Source organism: Phoca vitulina, unplaced genomic scaffold (genome assembly GCF_004348235.1).
Source record: "Phoca vitulina isolate PV1807 unplaced genomic scaffold, GSC_HSeal_1.0 scaffold22, whole genome shotgun sequence".
Lineage (NCBI taxonomy): Eukaryota > Metazoa > Chordata > Mammalia > Carnivora > Phocidae > Phoca > Phoca vitulina.
The window spans coordinates 20,918,700-20,941,960 of record NW_022589725.1 but is presented as its reverse complement, the minus strand read 5'-3'; the positions used below and the strand labels follow the sequence as shown (position 1 = coordinate 20,941,960).

The 23,261-nt window shown below is 39.4% G+C and overlaps 1 protein-coding gene across 3 annotated transcripts in view; it reads right to left on the bottom strand.

The window, feature by feature from the left end:
* The window catches only part of PLCB1 (phospholipase C beta 1), a 667,247-nt gene that overhangs the window by 52,738 nt on the left and 591,248 nt on the right, over positions 1-23,261 (bottom strand). The window contains exon 32 of one of the 3 annotated variants that reach the window (XM_032419622.1): positions 17,272-17,389. The exons of the other annotated variants lie outside the window; for them this stretch is intronic. Within the exon in view, the coding sequence (XP_032275513.1) occupies positions 17,291-17,389 (99 nt within the window). The 3' untranslated portion in view covers positions 17,272-17,290. The remainder of the gene's footprint in view (positions 1-17,271; positions 17,390-23,261) is intronic. 3 annotated transcript variants of the gene reach the window in all.

Genomic DNA, 23,261 nt, shown 5'->3' with positions numbered 1-23,261 from the left:
ATACGAGTCACAAATCTTTTATTCCCAGCTAACACTTCTCTCAACTCCAAATTGGAATACCTCACCATCTATAGGACTTCTCTCTTGGATGCCTCTAAAACATCTCAATCACGCCATGTCCAAGACTACCCTCATGGCTCTGTCTCGTCATTCTCAGTTTGGCTCTCTTCTGAAATCCCCTAGGCCAATGATAGGTGACAATATCCGCCCAGTTGCACAAACTCCATATCCAGGGATTCTGTGACCCCTGCCTTTCCCTACACTCTACCACCAACCCAGCACCAAATCCTGCCTCCCACATCCTTCCACTTCTTTTTGTCTCCATTGTCACAAACCAAGTCTACACTACCAGGCTCTCTTGAATGCACTAATATAATAGCCCTAACTAATCTTTCGCATCCTGCTTGCCCTTTCTTTCCTTCAATTTGTTCTCTTCAATCAATAGAATTTTTTTCAAAATGTAAATTGGTTCAGATTACTACCCCCAACCACAGTTAAGTCTTATTAGGATAAAAACCAAAATTGATAATGTATGGGTTTCACCCCTGTCTACCTTTCTTTCCTCATTTTATATTTTCTTCTTTGCTTTCTGTGCACTATCTACCTTGGCCTTTCAGTTCCTTGAATATACCATGGTCCTTCCTACCACAGGGCCTTTGCATGCACTCTTTTTCCTCTCTAGAAATATTTCCCTCTATCCATACACCCCTCCTCACTCCACTGGACCCCACATCATTTACTTACTTAGTTCCTACTCAGCTTCAGCTTCCAATTCAAAAATTACTTGCTTTAAGAAGTCCTACCTGATCTTTACCCTTTGATACCTACCCCATCCAGACCAGTCTGGATTTTTCTGTAATAAATTTTCCGGGAACCATGTTCCTTTCCGTCAGAAAAGGTATTTCGGCTTATAGCTCCACACTCCTTTATGTGATCATTTGTTTTTCTATAAACCATGGTTTCCCCAGAACCTGGCATGGTGCTGACACATTAAATGCATTCAAGAAATGTTTGAATGGATAAATGTACAGCAATGAAGATCTGGGGATAGTGTAAGTATATGGAGGCATCTGGGGATGGGAAAGCATACAATGCCAACCTTCTATGAAGCCCAAGCTACCCCAGGGATATTTCTTCTCTATAGCTAGTTTTGACTTACAGACTCCATGGCCCAACACCAACTAATATACGTGCTATTATGGAGTGGGTGTTGTGTGTGGGGTTTACTAACTTACTCCTTCCTTCTTCCAAGTCACTTTTCTGTTTTTATTTTCCCCATATATTCTCTACTGATTTTATCTTTCTATTCTGCATGCACTATTGTCAGCTGTGTTCTGTCTTCTTGTAAACAAAGCTACCTTTAAATAAATAACAAAAAAATAAATAAATAACATTTATAATTATAATTATTAACCCCAATCCTTATTGGACTGTTAAAGCTCTGAAGTCCAAGTTGAGAACCAATCCCAGTGGCTCTGTGACAACCCGGCAGTCAGTTGGTTACTGGACAGACAGCTAGACAAACCTCATTGTCCCACTATGATTATTTTTTTGCCCTTGGTGCTCCTTAGAGTTTTTATCACATGCTCTTTCTCATCCATTCCATGCTGTCCCTGAACTCCCCTAAATTTCTGGGCATGTAGTAAAATTAAGATAAATGAAGCAGACGCAGAGTGTATTTAGACTCTAGCATCCAATGAAAATAATGGACAGTGAGATCACATTTAAACCTGTGCTGCGGTGATTTTTCTAGGACAGGTAGCTGTCCTGGGGTTGGTGCTTGGTCTATCAACACTGTTTTCCAGGGTCTCCTCTCAGAGATATATTTGCATACATCTGACATTGATTCATGTAGCCAGATGGCAAAGGACAGAGCTGGGTCATTCCACACAAAGTGTGACCTACTTACAGGTCCAACAATCTGTGGTTTAATACTAAATAAAAGCATTGAGTCTTTGAGTTAAAAAAATGTCTTTTTTTTTTTTTTTGGTTATGGTACCAGCGGCATGAACAGTCTGAATGCTGGATGCATCCGTTCCAACAAGCAAGGGGATAAGATGCTAAACTGACTCCCCAAGGCTGGGTGATAAGGTGTGCGGTGGGTGTCACCGCCAACTCAGTAAGGTGCTGACAAAAGCCTTTGAGAGCCAGGAGTGAACATTTAGGCACCTATGGAACAAAATGTCAGCAGCAGACAATTGTGATGACCTTATGACTTGGTTGGAAGTGTCCCAGGGTATTTTGAATGTGCGAAATCTTCAAGGGCCTTCTGAACTAAGAGGTGGTAGAGACTAAATGCATCCCTATGGAAAAAGCCTTCCTGCTTTGAGCCTGTTCTCTGTTGAAAGAGGGTATGAATCAAAAGGATTAAGAACTGAATCAGAGCATCCCAATCCCATAGAAACAAAGATGCGATTAGGGCCTTTGCCCCCACATCAAGACATAATTGGTTTTAAATGGCCTTGTCCAAAACTGGCCACAGACATGTCAAAGCAAATATTAATATTTCAGTATGATATAAAACTGGGTAAAGTGTATATTAATCGATTAGGATGCTAATATAATACTGTATTAAGGAATAATATCATCTCTGTCCTCCCAAGTTCACGTCTTAATTTTATTGCAACAGATCAAAGGTAGAACTATTGTTCCTTTAATCAGTCTTGGAATTCAGAAGTGTTTTCTCAATGGGGGCTTTCAATGCCATTTCTGAGGAAGATGTAGGACCATGTTTAAGAAATTTATCCAGCGGGTGCCTGGGTGGCTCAGATGGTTAAGCGTCTGCCTTCGGCTCAGGTCATGATCTCAGGGTCCTGGGATCGAGTCCCACATCGGGCTTTCCGCTCAGCGGGGAGCCTGCTTCTCCCTCTGCCTCTCCTCTCTCTCTGTCTCTTATGAATAAATAAATAAAATCTTTAAAAAAAAAATTTATCCAGCAACTCATGTTTTGCTGCCTTTTAATTTGCTTTCTGGTAGAAACTCTGACGTTGGTGCAATGACTGGCTTTGCATCTTAAAGCTCTTTTTACCACTGATACTCTCATCCTTCAATCTGCATGCTGCCTGTAGGCATTGCTATAGAATTAGTTAAGAGAAAGGTCCAGAATCCCACTCCTACCTCTTTGGTAAATTGGAGTCCAAATTGCTCAGGTCTTGATTTTACTCTGACTTTTTAGGCCGCTGCTCCTGACAACTGGAGGCTAGCCAATTGAAATATGTTGACATTAATATCAATAATTGATACTAATGGATTCATATTCTTTTATCTTATTTCATACTTTTTCTTTTTTTTACAGTCTTATTGACTATATTCTTTATGCTGTACTTCTCATCCCTGGGACTTAATTATTTTTTAACTGGAATTATGTACCTCTTACTTCAGGATTGCTTGTAATTTTTTTCTTGCTTTCTTTTGGATTACTTTTTCCAGCCTAATTTTTTTTCTCTCTGAAACATATTAAGTTATATACTGTTTTTATTCTATTAGTAATACTAGACATTTCAATATTTATCACCGTCAAGGGTTCATCAATATCTTTACCCTCTTGCTGAACAACACAAAGACTTAGGAGACTTCAATACCAATGACTTCTTCTTGAATGATACAGAATTGTTTTATATGTTAGTTCTAATTTAACCCCATAAGACATTATCAACATTCTATATAATCAGTGTTCAAGTAGAATGATCTACCTATTTATAATTTCTTTGGTCTTTGTTCAGACTTTCCATCTGGATTAATTCTTCCTCTGACTACCATTAAGGTTTATGATTTCCTTTAATGAAGGTCTGCTGATGGTAAATACTCAGCCCTCCCTGGCCCTCACCCCAACCCCCATCTCCTGTTATCCTGAGCTAGCCTGAAAATGTCTTTATTGCTGTCGCTTTTAAGTGATAGCTTTCTTTGAGTATAAAGCTCTAGACTGGCAAAGATTTTCTTTCAGCACATTGAAGATAATATTACCCCACTGTCTTCTTTCTTCCATTGTTACTGCTAAGAAACCAATCTTCTCAGAAAGTAATTGTCATTTCTCTAAAAGTAATTTCTCCTTAGCTGTTTTTCAGATATTTGCTTTGTCCTTGGTCTTCTGAAACCTCAGTATGATGTATCTAGATATGGAATTGTTAAAAAAATATATCTTACTTGGGATTCCTGAATCTATGAATTTGTATTTCTCATCACTTCGAAAATACAACGTCTCCAAATATCCTCCTTTCCTCATTTTTGCTCACCTCTTCTCACGTTATCTATCCTGGCTCTTTATCTCTCTACCATATTTTTCATCTCGTTGACACTCTGTTATATTCTGAGTAATATTATAGGTCTCTTTTAAAATCTCCTAGGTCTCTCTCTATTGCTGGACTGCTGGAATTTTAAATGTATTTCATTTATAGAAAATCAATTTGTTTTCAAATATACTTCATCCCCTTTTCCAGTCAATTGCTTTTGACACATATTGTCAATTCTAAAAGCACTTGTTTAACATTCTGTATGTCATAATTCCAAAATATAGTCTTATATAAATATAGTAAAATATATAATAAAAATAATATAAATATAAATAAATATAAGACTAGCACTTGTTTAACATTCTGAATGTCATAATTCCAAAATATAAAGTCATTCTGCTGTCTTTTGTTTCTGTAGGTTCTCATTTGTGGACTTTTTTTATATTCATTTTGTAATTGCTTTGATGAACTGATCTTTCTTGGATTTTTTTTTTTTTTTAGAGAGAGAGAGTGCATGGGAAGAGGGGGTAGGGGCAGAGGGAGAGGGAGAGAGAGAATCTTAAGCAGGCTCCACACTCAGCATGGAGCCTGACACAGGGCTTGATCTCATGACCCTGAGATCATGAACTGAGCTGAAATCAAGAGTTGGATGCTTAACTGAACGAAGCACCCAGGCACTCCTGATATTTCTTGGAACTTTAACTGTAATAATAGCATAAGGTCTGGTTTGTAGATAGGCTCCGTTACAGACAAATTGATTGATTATGCCAGGAGCCCAGAAGATTTCCAGGGTGGGACGTATTTAAACTAAATCCTGAGTGTGTCAGGTGATGTGAATCCAGGCTTCAAACCCACATGAGGGGTGGCTTGTGATCATGAATTCTCAGGGAGAATTTTTCCTCCTCTATTCAACATCAAGTTTTAAGACCAACCATTTTCTTGCAATTCTTTGAGATGATGGGTTCATTTTTTATTCATGCATACTGTGAGGTAGTGTGGTCCTCTGCAATCCCAGGTTTATGGAGTGGGTCCCTTATTAGACTCCTCATTTTGTCTTCATTTCCTGTTCTTCCACTACCCACACATCATGGAAAAAAAACCTCTAAGCTCAATGTCAACTTGACAGATAATTTCAAGGTGAAAAACAGCTTTACTGCTGTTGGCCTCTCTGGGTACCTGCTTTTACTTAGACTTCGTGCTTTGACCATTCCTTAATTTCTTTCCCATTCACTGATGCATTTAAACATATTTTAAAAGTTATACAGAGTTTTTATTTGTTTTTATTGGAAACTCAGGTCTCTCCAGTTTGCTTTTTTGATGTTTTCATAGCTTAGATCATCAGCGACAGATGTTGATTTTTATACGGCTGAGGGAAACAGGTGAATTTAGGATTGCTTCAGAATCACTGTAATTTTACTAAAAACCAATCAAGTTTGAAGGGCTCATTAACAGAAATGCCATGATATCTAGGACTCATAATGGCTTCTTTTAGCCTGAATTGGATTTTTTAAAAACCAGAAATAGAAAGAAAGAGGGTACTTGGAAGAAGTGGATCCAGATGAACGGTTAGAGAAAAGCTTAAATTTCAAACAGTCTCCCATTTAAAACTAATTTTTAGCAGTAAGAGAGTCTTTTTCATTAAAATGCAGAATATTTGTGATCACCCAGATAATATATACATTATTTCCAGAAACACATGCAAACATACAATACAGATAGCTAGAAAGCATCCCTCGACCACTTCCCCAATCCCAGCCTCCTCCCTCAACTTAATCACTGTTTAAAAGTTCAATGTGTATAAGTCTAGAACTTTCTATTTATTCTTATTCATATTCATACCTCTGCACATACACAGACATCAAGTTTGTTTTGCATTTTAGAAAAATATATAGGCGATCTGGTATTCTGCATGTCTGAACATGGTTTTGAGTTCTCTCTTGCTTAATAGATATATCAATCCTCCATTAAATCCTTTCATAATTTTGAAGAGCTGACTTCCCTTTTTTCAAACCTCCAGAATTTCTGTAGAGAATCCTGATCCCATTCTGACTTCTAATTTATGACTGATAGTTTCCTTTCTGGATATATTTAAGCATTTCTCTTTGTTCTTGGTGTTCCAAAATTTCCCAGTGTTGGGCCTTACTGAGGACCTTTTCTTTCTTGTTTTTGGGCAATCACTTAGCTCTTCAGTCTGGTAACTAATGTTCTTCAGTTGTGAAAATGTCTCTTATCTGATCTCTTTGATAATCTGCTTTCCTCAGTTTTCTCTTTCTGGTGCCCCTCTTATTTGGGGGCCTGTCTGGGCACTTCGCTTCTCCCTTCTTTTTCTGCAAAATCAGTTATCTTCCTTCCATTTGCCTCCTACATTCTAATTATATATTGATCTCCTATATACTATTATCACCTGTTTTGTATTCTTGGACTTTTTTTTCCCCTTAACTATCATCTTAGGAGAAACCATTTAAATACCACTTCAAGGAATCTGTCCAGTGGAAATGCACAAGACTCCTTAAGAGTATCAACACATAGGTTATATAAATACGTGTTACCTGTTTTATAGTTTCTGTTGTTTTCTATTATACATAATTATATTATTATACATAATTATATGTGTATATATATTAACTATATATGAGAGAGAGAGGGAGAAATGGTATTGTTGCGCTATAGAGGAAAATTTGTTGACTTTTAAAATTTAAATTGCATTTGGTGCATAATGAAATTCTTTTTTTTACTCTATAAGTTTTTAATTATCTTGTAATCAGCAGATAATTTTTAATCTTCTAGCCCATATAGGTCTTATTTCTTTTTTGTATGTGTTGCATTGTAATTCACTGATACAGAATATGACTGGGGGAAGAGAGGAGCCCGGAGTGAGGTTGGGGGAACAAAATAAGGAAGCTGGAGACTAGATTTCTGGCCTGGTCCTACCACTATCTGTAAGTGGACTTCTCTTGGCACCTTTTCACATCTGCTAAATGAAGGCATCAGTCCAGCTTATTTCAAAACCCTTTGCATTTCTTACTGTCTATGTAATTTTCTAGAATTCTCCACCTTGGGTTTCTCAGGCTTAGCAGTAGCTTTTCCCCCACCTTTGGATGGTGATAAATTTAATGTGCCCATGCTCATCAACACGTTTTTGTGTGAATAATGGAAAGAGCAGAGCATGGCACTAGAGTCTGAACACAAGATGTTGTCACAAGTCCAGTGGAAAAGTCCTCTGTTAAGTCAGAAAGGATAGATCTGGGGAAATGCCATTCCTGGACACTGGAGGTAATGAAAGTGAAGCCCTCAAGTTTATGTAATCCATTTTTTCAATTAATATGCTTCCCTCCCCCTTTGATGGTGCATAAATTGATAGCAGCTGAAAAGGAATCAAGGCAGGAACACAGAGGAAAGTAGAGTGGAACAATGTGCTAGAGCAGAAATTACATTTACTGGACATCCGCACAACAGGCAAGGGAAGCATGTGACCTGAAATCAAAGGGGACTGGGTTTCTAGAATAATGGACATTTTACCTGAATAGCTAGTGTAGAGATAGCTGTGTGGCAAGACACGGTGAGGTGTGCTCGCTTTGGAATCTGTTTGCTGCTGGCATGGTAGAAGGATGTGCGTAATAATATTTGCATGTGCTTTGAAAAAAATCAGTGGATTAACACATTTGATAGGTAATGTGCATGGTGCAAAATTCAAAGAGGACAAGAAGCTATTACTCAGGGGTGCTCATCCCTTCCCAGTATTGTATCATAATACAATTTTACTGGTAATAAGCTATTGTGTACCAACACAGACTTCTTTAGATTAGAGATATGTACCAAAACAATGAGTAAATCTGGCTTTTAATATGTCTACATATTTAATATTTATGTATTACGTATTTTATATATATATGTATACGCACAACAAACATATATATATGCATGCCTGTATGTATCATATATAGACGGGGATGGAGTGCTACTTTCAAATACATTGCCCTCCAATTTCAAGAGATAAAAGATTTGATTTGATCTGATTTTTTTTTTAGGGGTGGGTAGGGCAGAGGGAGAGGGATAATCCTAAGCAGGCTCCATGCTCAACATGGAGCCCAAGGCGGGGCTCAATCTCACAACCCTGAGATCATGACCTGAGCCAAAATCAAGAGTCAGGCGATTAACCGACTGGGAATTAGGGAATTAACCCCCTAAAGAGATAAGAGATTTTAAAAAAGAACACCTATTGTCTATTCTACTTTGATAAGCGAGTGAGCACTATAATTCCAAGATTAGAGATCTAGGTGATAAAATCATTCTCAATCTGCAGTCTCTAGGTTTTCCAATTAAAATAGCTTTAATCTTTAGACAGAATATTCCTAGAGGCCAGAATCCTGGTGAAAACGATGACAAGTGCAATGCAGCTGACGGCCCCCTGGATATCTTCACTTGACTTCTTGGGAATCTTGTAAAGTCTCATATAATAGCTGTTTTCACATTTTAGTTTGCAGGCAGGACTTACATACAGAGGAATTGTAGAAATATAAATGATTGTGGTAAAACTCTGACCAAAACACCGAACAATATATTTAGGCACAAGGTTTAAAGAAAAGGAAACAGCAATTTCAAAATCCCCCAGCTGAGCCCAATTCTGGCAGTCACATCAGGATGGAGAGAAGACTTGCCCGTCACGCGGAAAGTGTTGCTAACTCAGGGCCCTTGCAGGGGCACACGTTCACTTAGGAATACATCTATAGGCTAAATCTACTGAAATATCACCAAAAGAGTGACTGTCAAGAGTCATTCTAATTAATTTTTCTGTTAGGAAGATCTTATTTTAGAGCCGATCTTAATAGAAAGACGTTCTGAGCAGTTACAGATGGAATACCCATTTCAAAAAGACACAAATTTCTGGTTCTAGCTCAGCAGGATTGAACATAATTTTCAGCCACAAAATAGCAAACACTTCTTCTCAACATGTGAATTTAAAGGCTTTGACTAAAAATCTTGCCGAAGCTTTTGACAAGAGTTCCATGTGGTAGAGAAGACTCTAAGAGAAAACAGGAAGAGGCTGGCTCCACCTAGGCCAGTGTGACTTTTGTTCCCCTGTGACCCAACCTTCATGAAACTGTTATTCACCTCACTACAAACATCTCTCTGCCACAGCAGGTGTTGGGTCGGGAGGGGACACGGTGTCTAGGAAACCTGCAATCAGATTAGCAAACTCCCAGGAGACCTATTCCCTTTCAATTGACTTGGAGGGTCCAGCAGTGCCCACCACAGCCCCTGAGCTGTCTGCCCATGAAACGGTTGTCATTTGAGTCACAGCGGAAACACGTCCCCAAACCACTTTCCCTGGAGGTGCAGGAGCCACACTTCTAATGACAGAAAGGAAAGCTGTTCAAGCTTTTCCAACCATTAAAGAAAAGACAATTTCCTTAGACTTGCTTCAAAATTCCACTCCCTATAGAACTGGTTTTAAAAGCTTCTTGCACGAATCAGTCTCTTTGGGTTAAGTTCAATTTTCAAAGATGTCCTGATTTTTAGCTCCTCAAAATGGTGGCTAAGTCTATTTCAGAACTCAGACTGCCTTCAAAGCAGGAGAAGAGGATTCAGCAGGCTCAGACTTACAAGGCTTCCTCCTATATCCTCATAGGTCTCTGCTGTAAAGGGGCTGGTCTAGATTTCTCCAGACTAATGGCTGGCTGCTGGCCCTCTGGGGTGATTGATTGGTCGTCGCCGCTTGAGTCCATGGTCTGAGCCAACTGGCCTGAGGGAACATCTCTGTCTTGTTCTTAGGCTTCCGCCAGCCCCCTCAATAGCACCACTTTTTGTCACCAGGGCACACAGGACCTTTCCTATTCCCTCTAAGATGCACATGATATGGGAACCTTCCAGAATTTCACCCGGAGAAGAGAAGTGACAGAGATACATACAAATCTCACCGGCTGCTCTATTCTCTTGCCCTACTTCTTCCCGCAGTTCTCAGGGTTGGAAGGGGCACACTTTCCTCCTTCTCTGTGGCACACCTTGAAGTCCTGTCATCGCTGGGTGTATGGTAAGACTCCAGCCCCTTAGGCTGTCTGTGTTCAAAGAAGCTAAAGGAATTTGGGAAAATCCCTTCCTCTCTTGAAATCTCTTGTTTTTCAAGATTTCTGCCCTGCTAATGAGAATCTTCTCCCTCAGGGAGCCCAGTCCTTCCCTTTCCTGGAGCTATGATTCAGGAAGGATAGGGAGGGAAGGAGGATGCTTAAAGAGAAAAGAAAATATATCAGTTTATTATGTGCAAAGTAGTTTCATTGCTACACAAGGCAGAGTAAATTCTAATTACGGGACGGTAAATGTGGAAGTCTCTTGATCTACATATACTTTGTGTAGCCACCATTGCAGGCTTTGTGCCCTTGTGGATTAGCTCTGGGGATCACGAAGCAAGCTCTATCAGTATTATTATTAATGTACTAAATAGCAAGAGAAAACGACCCAACATTTAACCAGTGTCTAGGGAAACCCTTTATTGTTCTTGATAGTTCTTGATAGCTTGTGCCACATGCTCATTAAGATCTCGTTCTTCCACTGAAGAACTCTGATTCATCACAGAAAAACACAACCCTGACAACAGTAAAATGGGTGAAGTCCCTTTTTCCCTATTCTTGCCTGGCAATCATTTTATTTAGTCATCTCAAGGTAAACTAGACTGGACCCTAAGTTAGAAGTACTGATTAATCTCTTCTCAAATGGATGTTCCCTTATTCCCTACATTACCCATGACTATTCCAGATTTCTGCTTCCCTTCAAGTCTGGACTTCTGGAAGAGTGTTAGATAAGCAGTCCCTCATTCCTTGCTTCCTGTTTCTCCTACACTTATCCGGTCCCCACTCCCACCTTCCTACCGACGCATCACTAATACCAAAGGCACCAGGGGCCTCCTGGTTATGAAAGTCAAAGGACGCCTTTTCTGTACCACTCAGTCACTGTAGTCACTGTGCATCATTTTGTTCCTCTTGGCTTCTCTGACAGTCTTGGTCTTTCTCCTATCTCACAGGTTGTACCTCTTCTGTCTCTTTCAGGCTCTATCTCTTCTACCAGACCTCTTAAAATAAAGAGTTATCTGGATCTCAGTCTTGGGATCCCTTCTCTTTTCCCTCTCTTCCCAAGGATTTTAGCCATTCTATGCTCAAATTTGTTCTATATTCATGATTCTCAGATTTTTGTGGATGTAAGTTATACCCAGAGAAAGGGTGAAAACTTTCAATCACTTAATCTTTGCTGCTTGAATTTCTTCTTCTATAATCACCTTCGTAAGAGTTTCATAAAGTGTTATGGCAATATAAGAATCCTAAAGGAACAGGGTTTTCAAGAAAAAGCAAGATGCATTGTGGTGTCCATTTGATGTGTCTACCTGGAGCAAGAAACTGAGTCCCTATTTGCTCTGTAATCTTAGACAGGTATTTTTACTTCCTGGGCTCCAGATTTTAGAGACCACAGGCATGACTTAATTGTAGTGTTAATCAATGATTAAATGTGAATTCTGCCAAATGGCATTTCATTTTCAAAATATGAGCACCCCCTTATTTGTCTGGAAGTGGTATAAAAGGGCAACAGTGGAGGGGTGCCTGGGTGGCTCAGTCGGTTAAGCGTCTGACTTCGGCTCAGGTCGTGATCTTGGGGTCCTGGGATGGAGCCCTGTGTCAGGCTCCGCGCCGAGCATGGAGGCTGTTTGTCCCTCTCCCTCTGCCCCACCCCTTCGCTCGTGCCCTCTCTCTCTTGATCTCACTCTAGCCCTCAAATAAATAAATATAATCTTAAAAAAAAAAAAAAGAGCGACAGTGGGGAGAAATGTTTCCTACAAAATATAAAGCTTAACCTGAAAACCACTATTTACCCCAGAGGTTTTCTATTCTATTTCACTTATTGTCACTTAAAACTTTCAGTAGGAACAAAAGTGTCCCCTTTCAAATGAATGAGGCGAGTAAGTATAAGCTTAGTATTAGCTGCAGGGTAGTATTAGAAGTGGGAGGGATCTTACGTTACTGCTGAGGCAATTTTCAGGTAGAAGACATTACTGGGTGGGTTAGAAAGATGTTGTCAATGCTATGTTTATGTTTTAAGGGAATTTTCTGTTGCCCCCAAAATATTTTATATGCAGGGACTGAGAGTCCATGGGTCAGCAAGGCAGCACTGCCCCTTTCTGGTGAAGGAAACAAAGAAATACAGGCTTTAAAAAGGTAATAAATTACATTTCAGCAGAAAGTTTTGGTTTGTTTGTAATGGATGGGTAATAATGTTTGCGGCTGTGGTAAGCAGCAATAGGAACCCTGCATACATCTGTGAGCTGAGTTCTGGGTGTTTGTTACCTTCGTTTTTAATATAATTTGTTTAATTTTAAGTGTATGTAATTTACATTTTTATAATGGCCGCATTTAACAACTGGCTCACAGAATCCCTGAAAATTTTAAAAATTAACTTCTTGCGAGCTAGTCTGACCAACTCCAAGTCACCACTGGCTTGTCTTCAGAGAATAAAGGAAAATTAATATTAATATTTGCTTGAGCAATATTTAATTACACTTGAGTTCTGAGAGGCGCACACCTAATTTAGGTGTTTTCTGTACTTGTTAATTTTCTAGAACTCTATGTATCTATCAATAGGTAAATCAAAGGCAGTGATTAGAATCATCATATGCTAGATCAATAGATGATAGTTTTCTATACATTTGTGTGAGCTGAGTGTGAGGTATGTCTCACTTCGTCAGGAAAAAAAAAAAAAAAACCCAGAGAAAAAGATATTTGCTTATTGAATGAATGACATGTTTTATGGATGTAATGGTGTCTCTTCAAAACTCTTATGCTGAAGCCCCAACATAGGTGACTTATTTGGAGATGGGGCCCTTAGGGATATAATTAAGTTAAATGAGGTCATAATGATGGGATCCTAATCTGACAGGACTGGCATCCTTGTAAGAACAGGAAGAGACACCAGAGCGCTCTCTGTGCACAAGGGCAGGTGAATGGCCATTGAAGGTTACAGCAAGAAGGCACCCTCAGCAAGCTGAGGAGTGATGCCTCACAGAAACCAACCCTGCTGGCACCTTGACCTTGGACCTCACACTGTACAACTCTGAGAGGATAAGTTTCTGTTGTTTAGGCCACCCTGTCTGAGATATTTTGTTACAGCCGCCCAAACTGACTAATACAACATGCAAATAACACAATTCCGTAGCAGTTAACATGATACTCATACCTTAGGCTCTGTCACGAGGTCACCAGGAATTTCTTCCTGTCTGCTCCTCTGCTTGATAAACTCCTACTTAATCCTACTGGTCAAAGGTCACCACCTCTGGGAAGCCTTCATTTTTCCTCCCCTGTAAACAGCTCTATTATAATGATGATCATAGTGTTTTTGTCCTAACACAAATCCTTTGAATCCTTTACTTTTTTAAAGTTATTTATTTATTTTAGAAAGAGAGACGAGAGAGAGAGAGAGAGAGAGAGAGAGAGAGAACATGAGGGGAGGGGTAGAGGGAGAGGGAGAGGGAGAGAGAATCATCAAGCAGACTCCCTGCGGAGTGCAGAACCTGGTGTGGGACTCCATCTCGGGACCCTGAGATCACAACCTGAGCCAAAATCAAGAGTCAGCTGCTTAACTGACTGAGCCACCCAGGCGCCCCCACCTTTAAATCTCTTAAAGAAAGGTAGATTACATGTTAGAAATGAAGATTCAGCATACCATCTACCTGTGCTGCCTGTATGTTAGCCCCTGGCCACATGTGGCTATTTGCCCTTAAATTTAAATAAAATTTAAATATAATTAAAATTCAATTCCTCAGTCGCATTAGCCACACTTCAAATACTTAATAACCACCTGTGGCTGGCGGCTAATGCATTGAGCTCTCAGACATGGAACATTTCCATCACTGCAGAAAGTTCTGTAGGACAGAGCTACACTGGACTGTAAACAATTTGAGGTGGGGGGGCAAGTTTTGCATCTTTTTGCATTGCTTTATTGTCCCAGCATCTAGCCTAGTGCGTGCTATGCAGTAGGCATCCTGTATTAGGTGAATTATTAAAAGAAAAAAATGAACATTATTTACCTAGTTGCAGCTCCTTAAAGCATTCATGGTTCCTAGAGATCACAGAAATAAACACACCTATATAAATGTGTTTTTATGATTGGCAAGTAAAATGCTAAAAATAAGCAATTTTCATTTTTCCTGGGATGAGAACACGAAGATGCATTAAGATGTAATTATAGAATTAATCTCAGGTGTTAATATAGCAATCTATAGTTGTTAATTCAGAAGCACAATATCGATTCTAATTTATTTTTTTCTAGGTCATCTCTGCTTCATTGCTCTTTAAGTGACCCTACGGACTCATTAAATCTTTCAGCATGATATTTATGCAACCCTATTTAATGAGTCCTCCAACACCTTGAATTCTCTGGATCTCATACCTATTATTTCAGTGGCAAACTTCTGAGTTTAATTAATCGTACTCTTTCTGGACACAAAGGAGGTCAGGAAAAGGTTGATGTGCTTGTAGACAGCCCCTTTGTTGCCACATTTAAAGATCTTCGAAGAGACCCACAATAACCGTTGGGAATCTAAGTATTTAGATGTTCCTACACTAGGAAATTTTCTTTGTTTCTTGCTTAAATGTTTCGTAAGTTACCTCAAGGAAATTCCCTTCACTCAAACTCTAGAGCAAAATTTGGAGAAGCCCTGGGGCGCCTGGGTGGTTCAGTCGGTTAAGCATCCGCCTTCTGTGAAATTTCACGTATTTATGTGAAGAGTACTCTTGGGATCAATCTTAGAGGAAAAAAAAATCACTATTTTCTAGCAAATGCATGATGGCTTTATCTACTATTACTTTTTATTCATTCATTTTGTGTTCAGCCGTAGTCTATCAATGGAAATACATGAGGTAAGCGAGAAACATTTGGGGGAAATATTAAACGTGGCCCAAAAATGTACCTTTCATATACTGGTAGAGAAGGACTTTTTGTTCTTTTTCAGATACAAAACAGTGCAATTTTTTTGTTCTGTTTTAGCAATGAAACCTATTTTCCCACGGAACATGAGAAATTGGTTTATTTTTATATTGCCTTTTATATGTGAAAAGCTGAAGGGACCAAACTCACGGTGTGATTAAAGATTTTCTTAATGTCCAGGTATTGTGGGAATACCCATCTCTTTTGAAAACAAATATTTTTGCTACGCAGGAAGCTCAGTTGACCTTCTAAAGGAAAAACAAGTCGAGGACCAGCCGTTAGAAGCCTGATGGAGCACAGCAACCAAAATGGGGTACTTAGGTCTCTCTTGCATTTGTTTCAAAAAACAAAACCTAAGTCATGCGTTCTGAGCTTCATTGCCATTTACCTCCTTGGAGAGAATTCAATATCCCACCTGGTATTAAATGTTTCACAATAACTTTCAAAAACACCAGGAGAGTAACAATAAGTGCATCAAAAACAAACAAGCAAAAATCCAATGATGCTGATAGCTGATGACTTAAAAAATACCCTGAACATTTATAGACAAATGAAGAAGACATTGTCAAGGTCTTTCTGATGCCTTCCTGGAGAAATCAATATTGCCCACCCCTCCCCTGCCCCACCTTTCCATGTGGACTTTATCACGGGGTCACCACAGGAACAAGATCATCACCTTGGGTAGGACAGGGAAGGAATTCATAGCCAGGCTGGGGCTTTGCTCTCAGATGGCATTCTCTGCCTTTCTCTAGTGTCACAGTCCGTAGTAAAAAAATAAAAAGGTCTCAAAGGGTTCAGGCTCGTGATTAGGCCAAAAACTTAAAATACAATAAACCTCCAGGAAAGCAGCTTAAAGCTTTTCCTTCCAGGTGCTACCACCAGGAGGGGTAGGAATGTACTAGCTCCCTGCTTGTCAAATGTGGTCCATGGAAATGTGGCAGCAAGGGCATCCCCTAGAATCAGGTGAGAAATGCAGATCTCAGGTCCCACCCAGACCTCCGGAATCAGTATCTGCGTTTTCATAGGATCTCCAGATAATTCATACACTCATTGAAGTTTGAAAAGTGCTGAGCTAGAGCATCACTGCATGTGCTGATGAATGTAGAGGACAAGAAGGAAATTACAGCTTTTTTTTTTCCCCCCAGTAAAGTTGTTGTTTTCACTAATTCTTCGACATGTTTCTAAACGTTCTGCTTCACAGATCAATGAGTGCTTGAAGATGAAAACATCATAAGCCTCATTGTAGGTCTCTGCTTTCAGTACATCAGAATAGATGTATTCTGCTTTCTCTATAATCACAATAACACATCTTTTCTCCCTGAAATGCACACGCACTGGCATGGTTTTGGCCAGTTTTCTTATTAGCAAGAGGAATACAATAGATTTCATGATGCATTTCCTCTGGCAAGTTAAAGTCCTCTCTAACATCTGAGCTTCATTTTGCTTCAACCAGCAGCCCCTGGCCCAAGCATCCCTATGAGTGAGGTCTTTTCAAGAGCTCTTGATTTTAGAGAATCAGGAAATCCTGAGCTATCCCCTGAATTCAAAACGTCATGTGGGAATACAATGACTTTTGCTGGATTTTTAAAAGGACGGGTGTAGTCAATTGAATGGAGTGGTCAGGAAGACTCCCCGAGAGTTCATTTAATCCCACTGGAGTTTAAGATAATAAGACTGTGGGCAACCAGTGTTGCAAGAAGTAGGAACTTAAAAATGTCTCAAAGGCAGAAATAATAGTGTGAGTATAAGAGAGAAAGATCGAGTTCTAAAAGGAAGCCAGTTTTGCAACTAGAGAAATAAAATGAAGAAAGGGGAAGAAGACAATAGGGGAGAATGGAATTGATGCCAAGAAGAGAGAGAACAATGATGAAAAAATAAATACCAGGGGAAGACAGGTAAAGATGAGGGTGCATCATGGGTGTAGCTAGAAACTATGGCAGGAAAAGGATGGGAATGTAGAGAAAGGCTGGCGGGGGGCGGGGGCGGCATGAAAAATAAAGGAGCGAGTCCAAGATGTCTGTAAACTTGATGGCCACATGCCACCCCTCTCTCAAAAGCGACCCCTCCCATCCAGTCCTACCTGGCCGGAAGGACGGTGGTCACCACTTGAGAGCTTGAGGGTTGGGGGGAGTAATGTTGGGGGAAACAGAGGGATCCTCATGGCAAGTTTCCGACAAGAATGAGGAGGAACCGTCCCCCTGTGTGGGAAAAAAAGGGAGGCTGTCATTTTTGTGGCATTGAAATTGATTTCTAATCATCGGTTGTTTCAAATTCTTGGTCTGGGAGCTCTCTGAGTACCTTCTAGAATGGAGATTTAAAATCTCCGTATCCTTTGTCTATTCCAACACTTCCGACCACAAATGCAATGGGATTGGCAACTGAATTCTCCTTGGTTCTTGCCTGTCCTCTGTAGGAATTAGATGTTAAATATGATTGCAACTAGTAGTTTCAAGAAATTCTTTACAAAATCCCACTACTGTCAAGAAACTTGAAAAGAGATTGTATTGAATCCCTGACAGCAACTGAACAAAGCAGCCCAATGAGTCTGGGCTGAATGGCTATACTTTTCTCTCTCAAAGAGAGAAAACTATTTTTTAAATACATGAAGTTAGTTTTGTTAGCCCTCTGCATAACTCGTTTGTTAAAAAATTATGTATCAAGCATCAACTATGTGCCAGGCATTGTTCTTGGGTGCCTAGAACTCAAGAGCATCAGTGAGCAAAACAGTCCAAACCCCTGCCCTCCAATGTAAATGCAGCTTGTGTTCCACTGGGGAGGGATCAACACTGAATGACACACTTAAGAAAGAAGTAAATGACCTAATGAGAGAAGGTGATAAATGCTCTGAAACACAGAAAGTAGAGCAGAATAAAAGGAAGAGGAGATACTAAGAATGGGGAAGTAGTAGAAAGTAAAGTGGTCATGGAAGGCCTCTTTGAAAAGAAAGTGGTCACGGAAGGCCTCTCTGAAAAGAAAGCTTTGAGCAAAGACTTGAGCCACAGGAGGGAGGTGCCCAAGCAGACCCTTGAGAGATGAACATTCTGGGCAGAGATCCATACAACAGTCCAAGGTGGCATTGGCCTGGGTTGTTGGGTCCCAGCAAGGAAGCCAGGTTGGCTGGAGCAGAGAGCATGTCAATGAGGAAACAAAGAGCGGATACAGCAAAGTGGAGTCAGATCATGTCGGACCTTGTAGACTTTTATTTCTCAGAGAGATGGGAGCCATTAAAGAGTCTTGAACTGAGGAGTGAGCTGATTTATGTTCTAAAAGATGACTCTGTCTGCCCTGTTGGGAGTAGATTGTGAGTGGGCACATGTGGAAGTGGGAAGACCAGTTAGGAGGCTATTGAGAAATCCAGTTGAGAAATGAGGGTGGCTTTGACTGGGGTAATGGCGCTGCAATTGGTACCTTAACAATTATAAAGATGTCCTAACTCTTTTATAATATTTTGCAAGTCCTGTGGTATTTGTGATCCCACCTAGAACAAAGTCCCAATAATCAGTTAAGGAATTGTAACAGCTCATTATGTAGTTCCTAAAATCTAAGAACTATTAAAAAAAATATGTAAAATTCAAAGGAAAAGGAGAAAAAAGTCCTTTCCAGCCAAAGCTAGAAGACAACATAATCCCTATTCTCTCCATGTCACAAAACCATATACATGCTGTTGGCCACTATCTGAGACAGGATTTCCCATATGCTACCATAATTTGGGAGGGCAAAATCCATTTTGATGCCAAAATAGTTAAACATGTTAAGTTCCCCTGATTGTATCAGGTTGTTTGTGTGTGAGTGTGTGTGTGTGTGTGTATGTGTGTCTGTGTGTGTGTGTGTGTGTGATGGTCACAGAGGGTATGTAGTGGAGAATCCATGCAAACTATCAGAAACATCATGAACTGTTTATTATTCCATCACAAACATTAGCAAAAGTTAAGTCCACCTCTATTGATAAAACTCTTTGAAATGTAAAACTCTTTGAAATATGGAAATACTACTTGAGCCTCGGTTTCAGCTACAAAGTCAAAGAACTCCTTGTCACATTCAAAGATTATCCTCAGCAAATGATTATAATAAATGTAGAAGACTTGTATCAATTGACATTTATTTACAAAAAATGCATAACCAGGACTCCAAGTGGTAGGTTTGTTACATTAATTTGGCCTTAGACAGAATACATGGGAAACAGAGAATGTGACTCTTGCTTTTAGAAACTGCTTTCCTATTTTGAACTGAAATTTTCCTTAGCATTTTTCAGCTCAGTGATTGTGCATTTTTCCTTCTGCAATAACTTTTTCTCTGGTCTCTGCATGCTGCTTCATCAAATGTTTCAAAGCACCAGGACATTTCCTTTTTGGATATTCTACAGGTACATATTTCTCTTGGTTTGAATTTGCCATCTTTCCCATGAAAATGTTGAGGACCATGGTAAAATCAGGTAGTGGTTCCTGAGGTAATGAAATCTTTTTTTTTTTTATTTTTTTTATTTTTTTTTTAAAGATTTTATTTATTTATTTGAGAGAGAGAGAATGAGAGACAGAGAGCATGAGAGGGAGGAGGGTCAGAGGGAGAAGCAGACTCCCTGCCGAGCAGGGAGCCTGATGCGGGACTCGATCCCGGGACTCCAGGATCATGACCTGAGCCGAAGGCAGTCGCTTAACCAACTGAGCCACCCAGGCATCCCAAGGTAATGAAATCTTTACATTCCTTGCCTTAAATAGTATTTAGGGTGTGTGTGTTTGACTATTTTATTATTCTGGTTATACCAAAGCAGGGCTTTAAAAACAAACTAGAGATTCTTTTGGGATAAAACATCCAATTACTATTGGCAAAATTCACATAAATCATGCACAATGGCAGGCACACAGAGTAGAAGTCAACCCAAAAGGTTTTGTGGGCCATCCGTGGTTGTGTGAACTCACTTTTAAGAGCAGATGAAAGTCAATGGGATTAAAGTCCATCTCATCCAAACTCCTGATGTTAATCTTAGTACTTTCTGGGAAGACTATGAACCCCATCAACACGTATACTCTCTCTGCTCTAGCAGGTGGTGAGTATTCTCTTTGAATCCCCTTCCCTCCAAACTATATACATCACTGCACTCCCACATTTACTTATCCTTAGGAAAGAAAGTAAGGACAAAGGAAGGGGAAAGAAAGCTAATGGGGTAGAGAAAAGGGGGAGGAATCAATGACAGCCATGTGAATCTCTCTTCCAATTTTGTTTAAATCTCAAACCCAGTTGCCTTACAGGGGCTAATAGATAACAGATATCCATGAGGCAACCTGGGGAATGCCATGCAGGCCTAAGGCGAGCCTCTTCTCTGCCTTAGAGATTTGTTTACATGTTGGCTCTCTGTAATCATATAATCTAATTTTTTTTAAAGATTTTATTTTTAAGTAATCTCTACACCCAATGTGGGACTTGAACTCACAGCCCTGAGATCAAGAGTCACGTGCTCCACTGACTGAGCCAGCCAGGTGCCCCCATATAATCTAATTTTTAAAGAGAAATTTTTTTTTTAAATAAGAAAATTTCCAAGTATTAAATAATAGCATGAGGGTTTTGTAATGTGCTGACTTGCCTAGGCTGAACTACATTTCAAGAGTTCCCTTTCCAGGTAGGATGAGTTATAGGGGAGACTCTCCTGAGAGTTGGAGGGCTTGAGGAGGGAGGCAGCAGGCATCTGTAACACACACATGCTGTTGCAGATCTGTTGAATGGGGTGTGGAATCACTTTCCCTTCTCTTTGGGTCTTTCTTTAGTTGTTCCTACTGCTGGGCCAGGTGTGTGTGTGTGTGTGTGTTCAGCTCTGTGATAAAGACTCAATCTTTTGCAGGTTCTGCTTCTCTAGGTGAACTCCAACCAATACAGATGTTAATGAATTCAAACATATAAGAAACACCATGTGGAGATTTTTTATTTCTGGTTAGGTTACTTGGACCATGCTTCTCACAGAAAACAACTAAAAAATCTGGATTCGAGATTGAAACTATTTTCTTTAAAGAACCTAAGAACCATAAAATTTTAAAGAATGATCACCCCAAACTACAGAACCTAGACAGAGAACCTAGACAGGGAAGCCACTTTTGGCCTGATGGTCTTTTGCTAATGCTGAAAATTTTGAATTCATCTTTTGAAAGCCTGGTAGGGTGGGGCCACAACTCAAAGCCTGTGGCCTGTACAGAATGAGGAATCTCAGGGGAAACTCTCCCTACAATAAGCCAGACATTCAAAGTGTAGATTTGAAAATAAACCAAATAGCACTTATGGAATCAAATAGAACACAAAAGTTAGAATTAAAAACTCAGTGGAAAAGTAGAAGAGCAGTGTAAACAAAGAATTGGTAAATTAGAAAAAGGGTCAGAGAAAAATTGTCCACAGGGTAGCACAGAGAAACAAAAAGATGGAAAATACTGAAAAAAGTTAAAAGACTGAGTTGATGGAGTAAAAGGTCTATTTTATTTTCTATGTGAATAATGTGAATGAAGCCATTTTTGCAGACACAATGGCTGAGTTTCTACAGAAGTGAGGAAAATTATCCATCTAGTCACCTCAAACACATATTTAGATACATTTTAGAAAAACTGCACAGAACACAAGAAAAAAATCCTAAATGCAAGAAAAGGAGGAAAAATGCAAGCTATTACCAGAAGAATTACACTGAGACTAACAGCTTCTCAATAGTAAGAGAAACCTGAGGACAGGGGAATTTTATCTTCAATGTGCTAAAAGAAAATAACTGTCAACCTGAAATTTTATACCCAGTGAAAGTATCCTTCCAGAATGAAGGTAAAATAAAGACATATTCAGACAAAAATGAAAACAAAACCAAAAACCCCAGAGTTTGCCATCAGTAGACTGTATAAAAGAACTTCTAAAGGATGTAGAAGATAATGGTCCCAAATGGACAGTCTGAGACACAAGATAGAATGCTGAACAAAAAATCTTGTGAATATGTAGATAAGTCTAAATAAACACTGACTGTATAACATAGAATAAAAAAGTCTTATTTGTTTAGAAATGTGTACACAATTATTAATAAATTTCAAAAATAAATCATGAGGAGACAGAGTCAAACAGTTCTAATGTTCTAGTATTGCCCAGAAGGAGAGTCAATGTATCCAAGCTTTACATTCAAGAAAATAATGAATAGCTACACTTTTTAAAAAGGTAATTATTCACATTGATCAAATGAAAAAGAAGTTTCTTTCACAGAAAAAAACCAAAAAACCCAAATCATTGGGTGGGTCTACCAAGACTTGACAACAAGCAAAACATAGTTAATGGGCAGCCAGTTTGCAATCTGTGGTCTAGCTTCATTGAGAAGGTCCAATGGGTGATGGCAGGGAGAAACCACATTTCCCCATCAAGTCACAAAGGATCAGGGAATACACAAATGAATCATGTAAGGAAGAAGCTTTTACTTTAAATGCCCTAGTCTCTTTCTCCCTGAACACTGGGAAGGCAGGACTGAAATCACAACATTGAGAGTTCTGTCTCAGGGCCCAGTGGTAGGTCTGACAAGACTAACTTCACCTAGAGGGATGAGTCACTCATCCTGTTCATTCTAAAGATGTCAGGGAAATGAGGAAAATCAGTCTATATTCCCCTGGTAGAGGAAAAAATAAATAAATAAGAGCCAGTAGGCCACATGATGAAATGTTCTTCCGCTTATAAATTAAAATGCCCTAAAGCTTCCTGGAATTCTCTCTTATTGATGAGCTCAATTTAAAACAGTAAACCTGTTTTAAGAAGCATCAAAGACAAATTAAATGTCAGAGAAAAAGTAAATTCCACATTTATTGACTGTTTTATGAGGTTATGGAGACGGTTCATTAAAAAGACCCTTTAAAAGATGATTCTTCTTGTAATGAGAGCCAGTAGCTGCAAAGTGATCAATATACATTGGAATATCTGCAGCAGATTTGGGGCAACTCTGATTAATGATGCTTCAGCATGTTAAAATAAATCTTTTTGAAGTGTTCAGGAGAAAGGCAGAATGTCCTTTTTATAATGAATCAGTTTAGAGTTGAACGTGACTACAGAAGTTATGGTTTCTCTCTACTGGCAGTT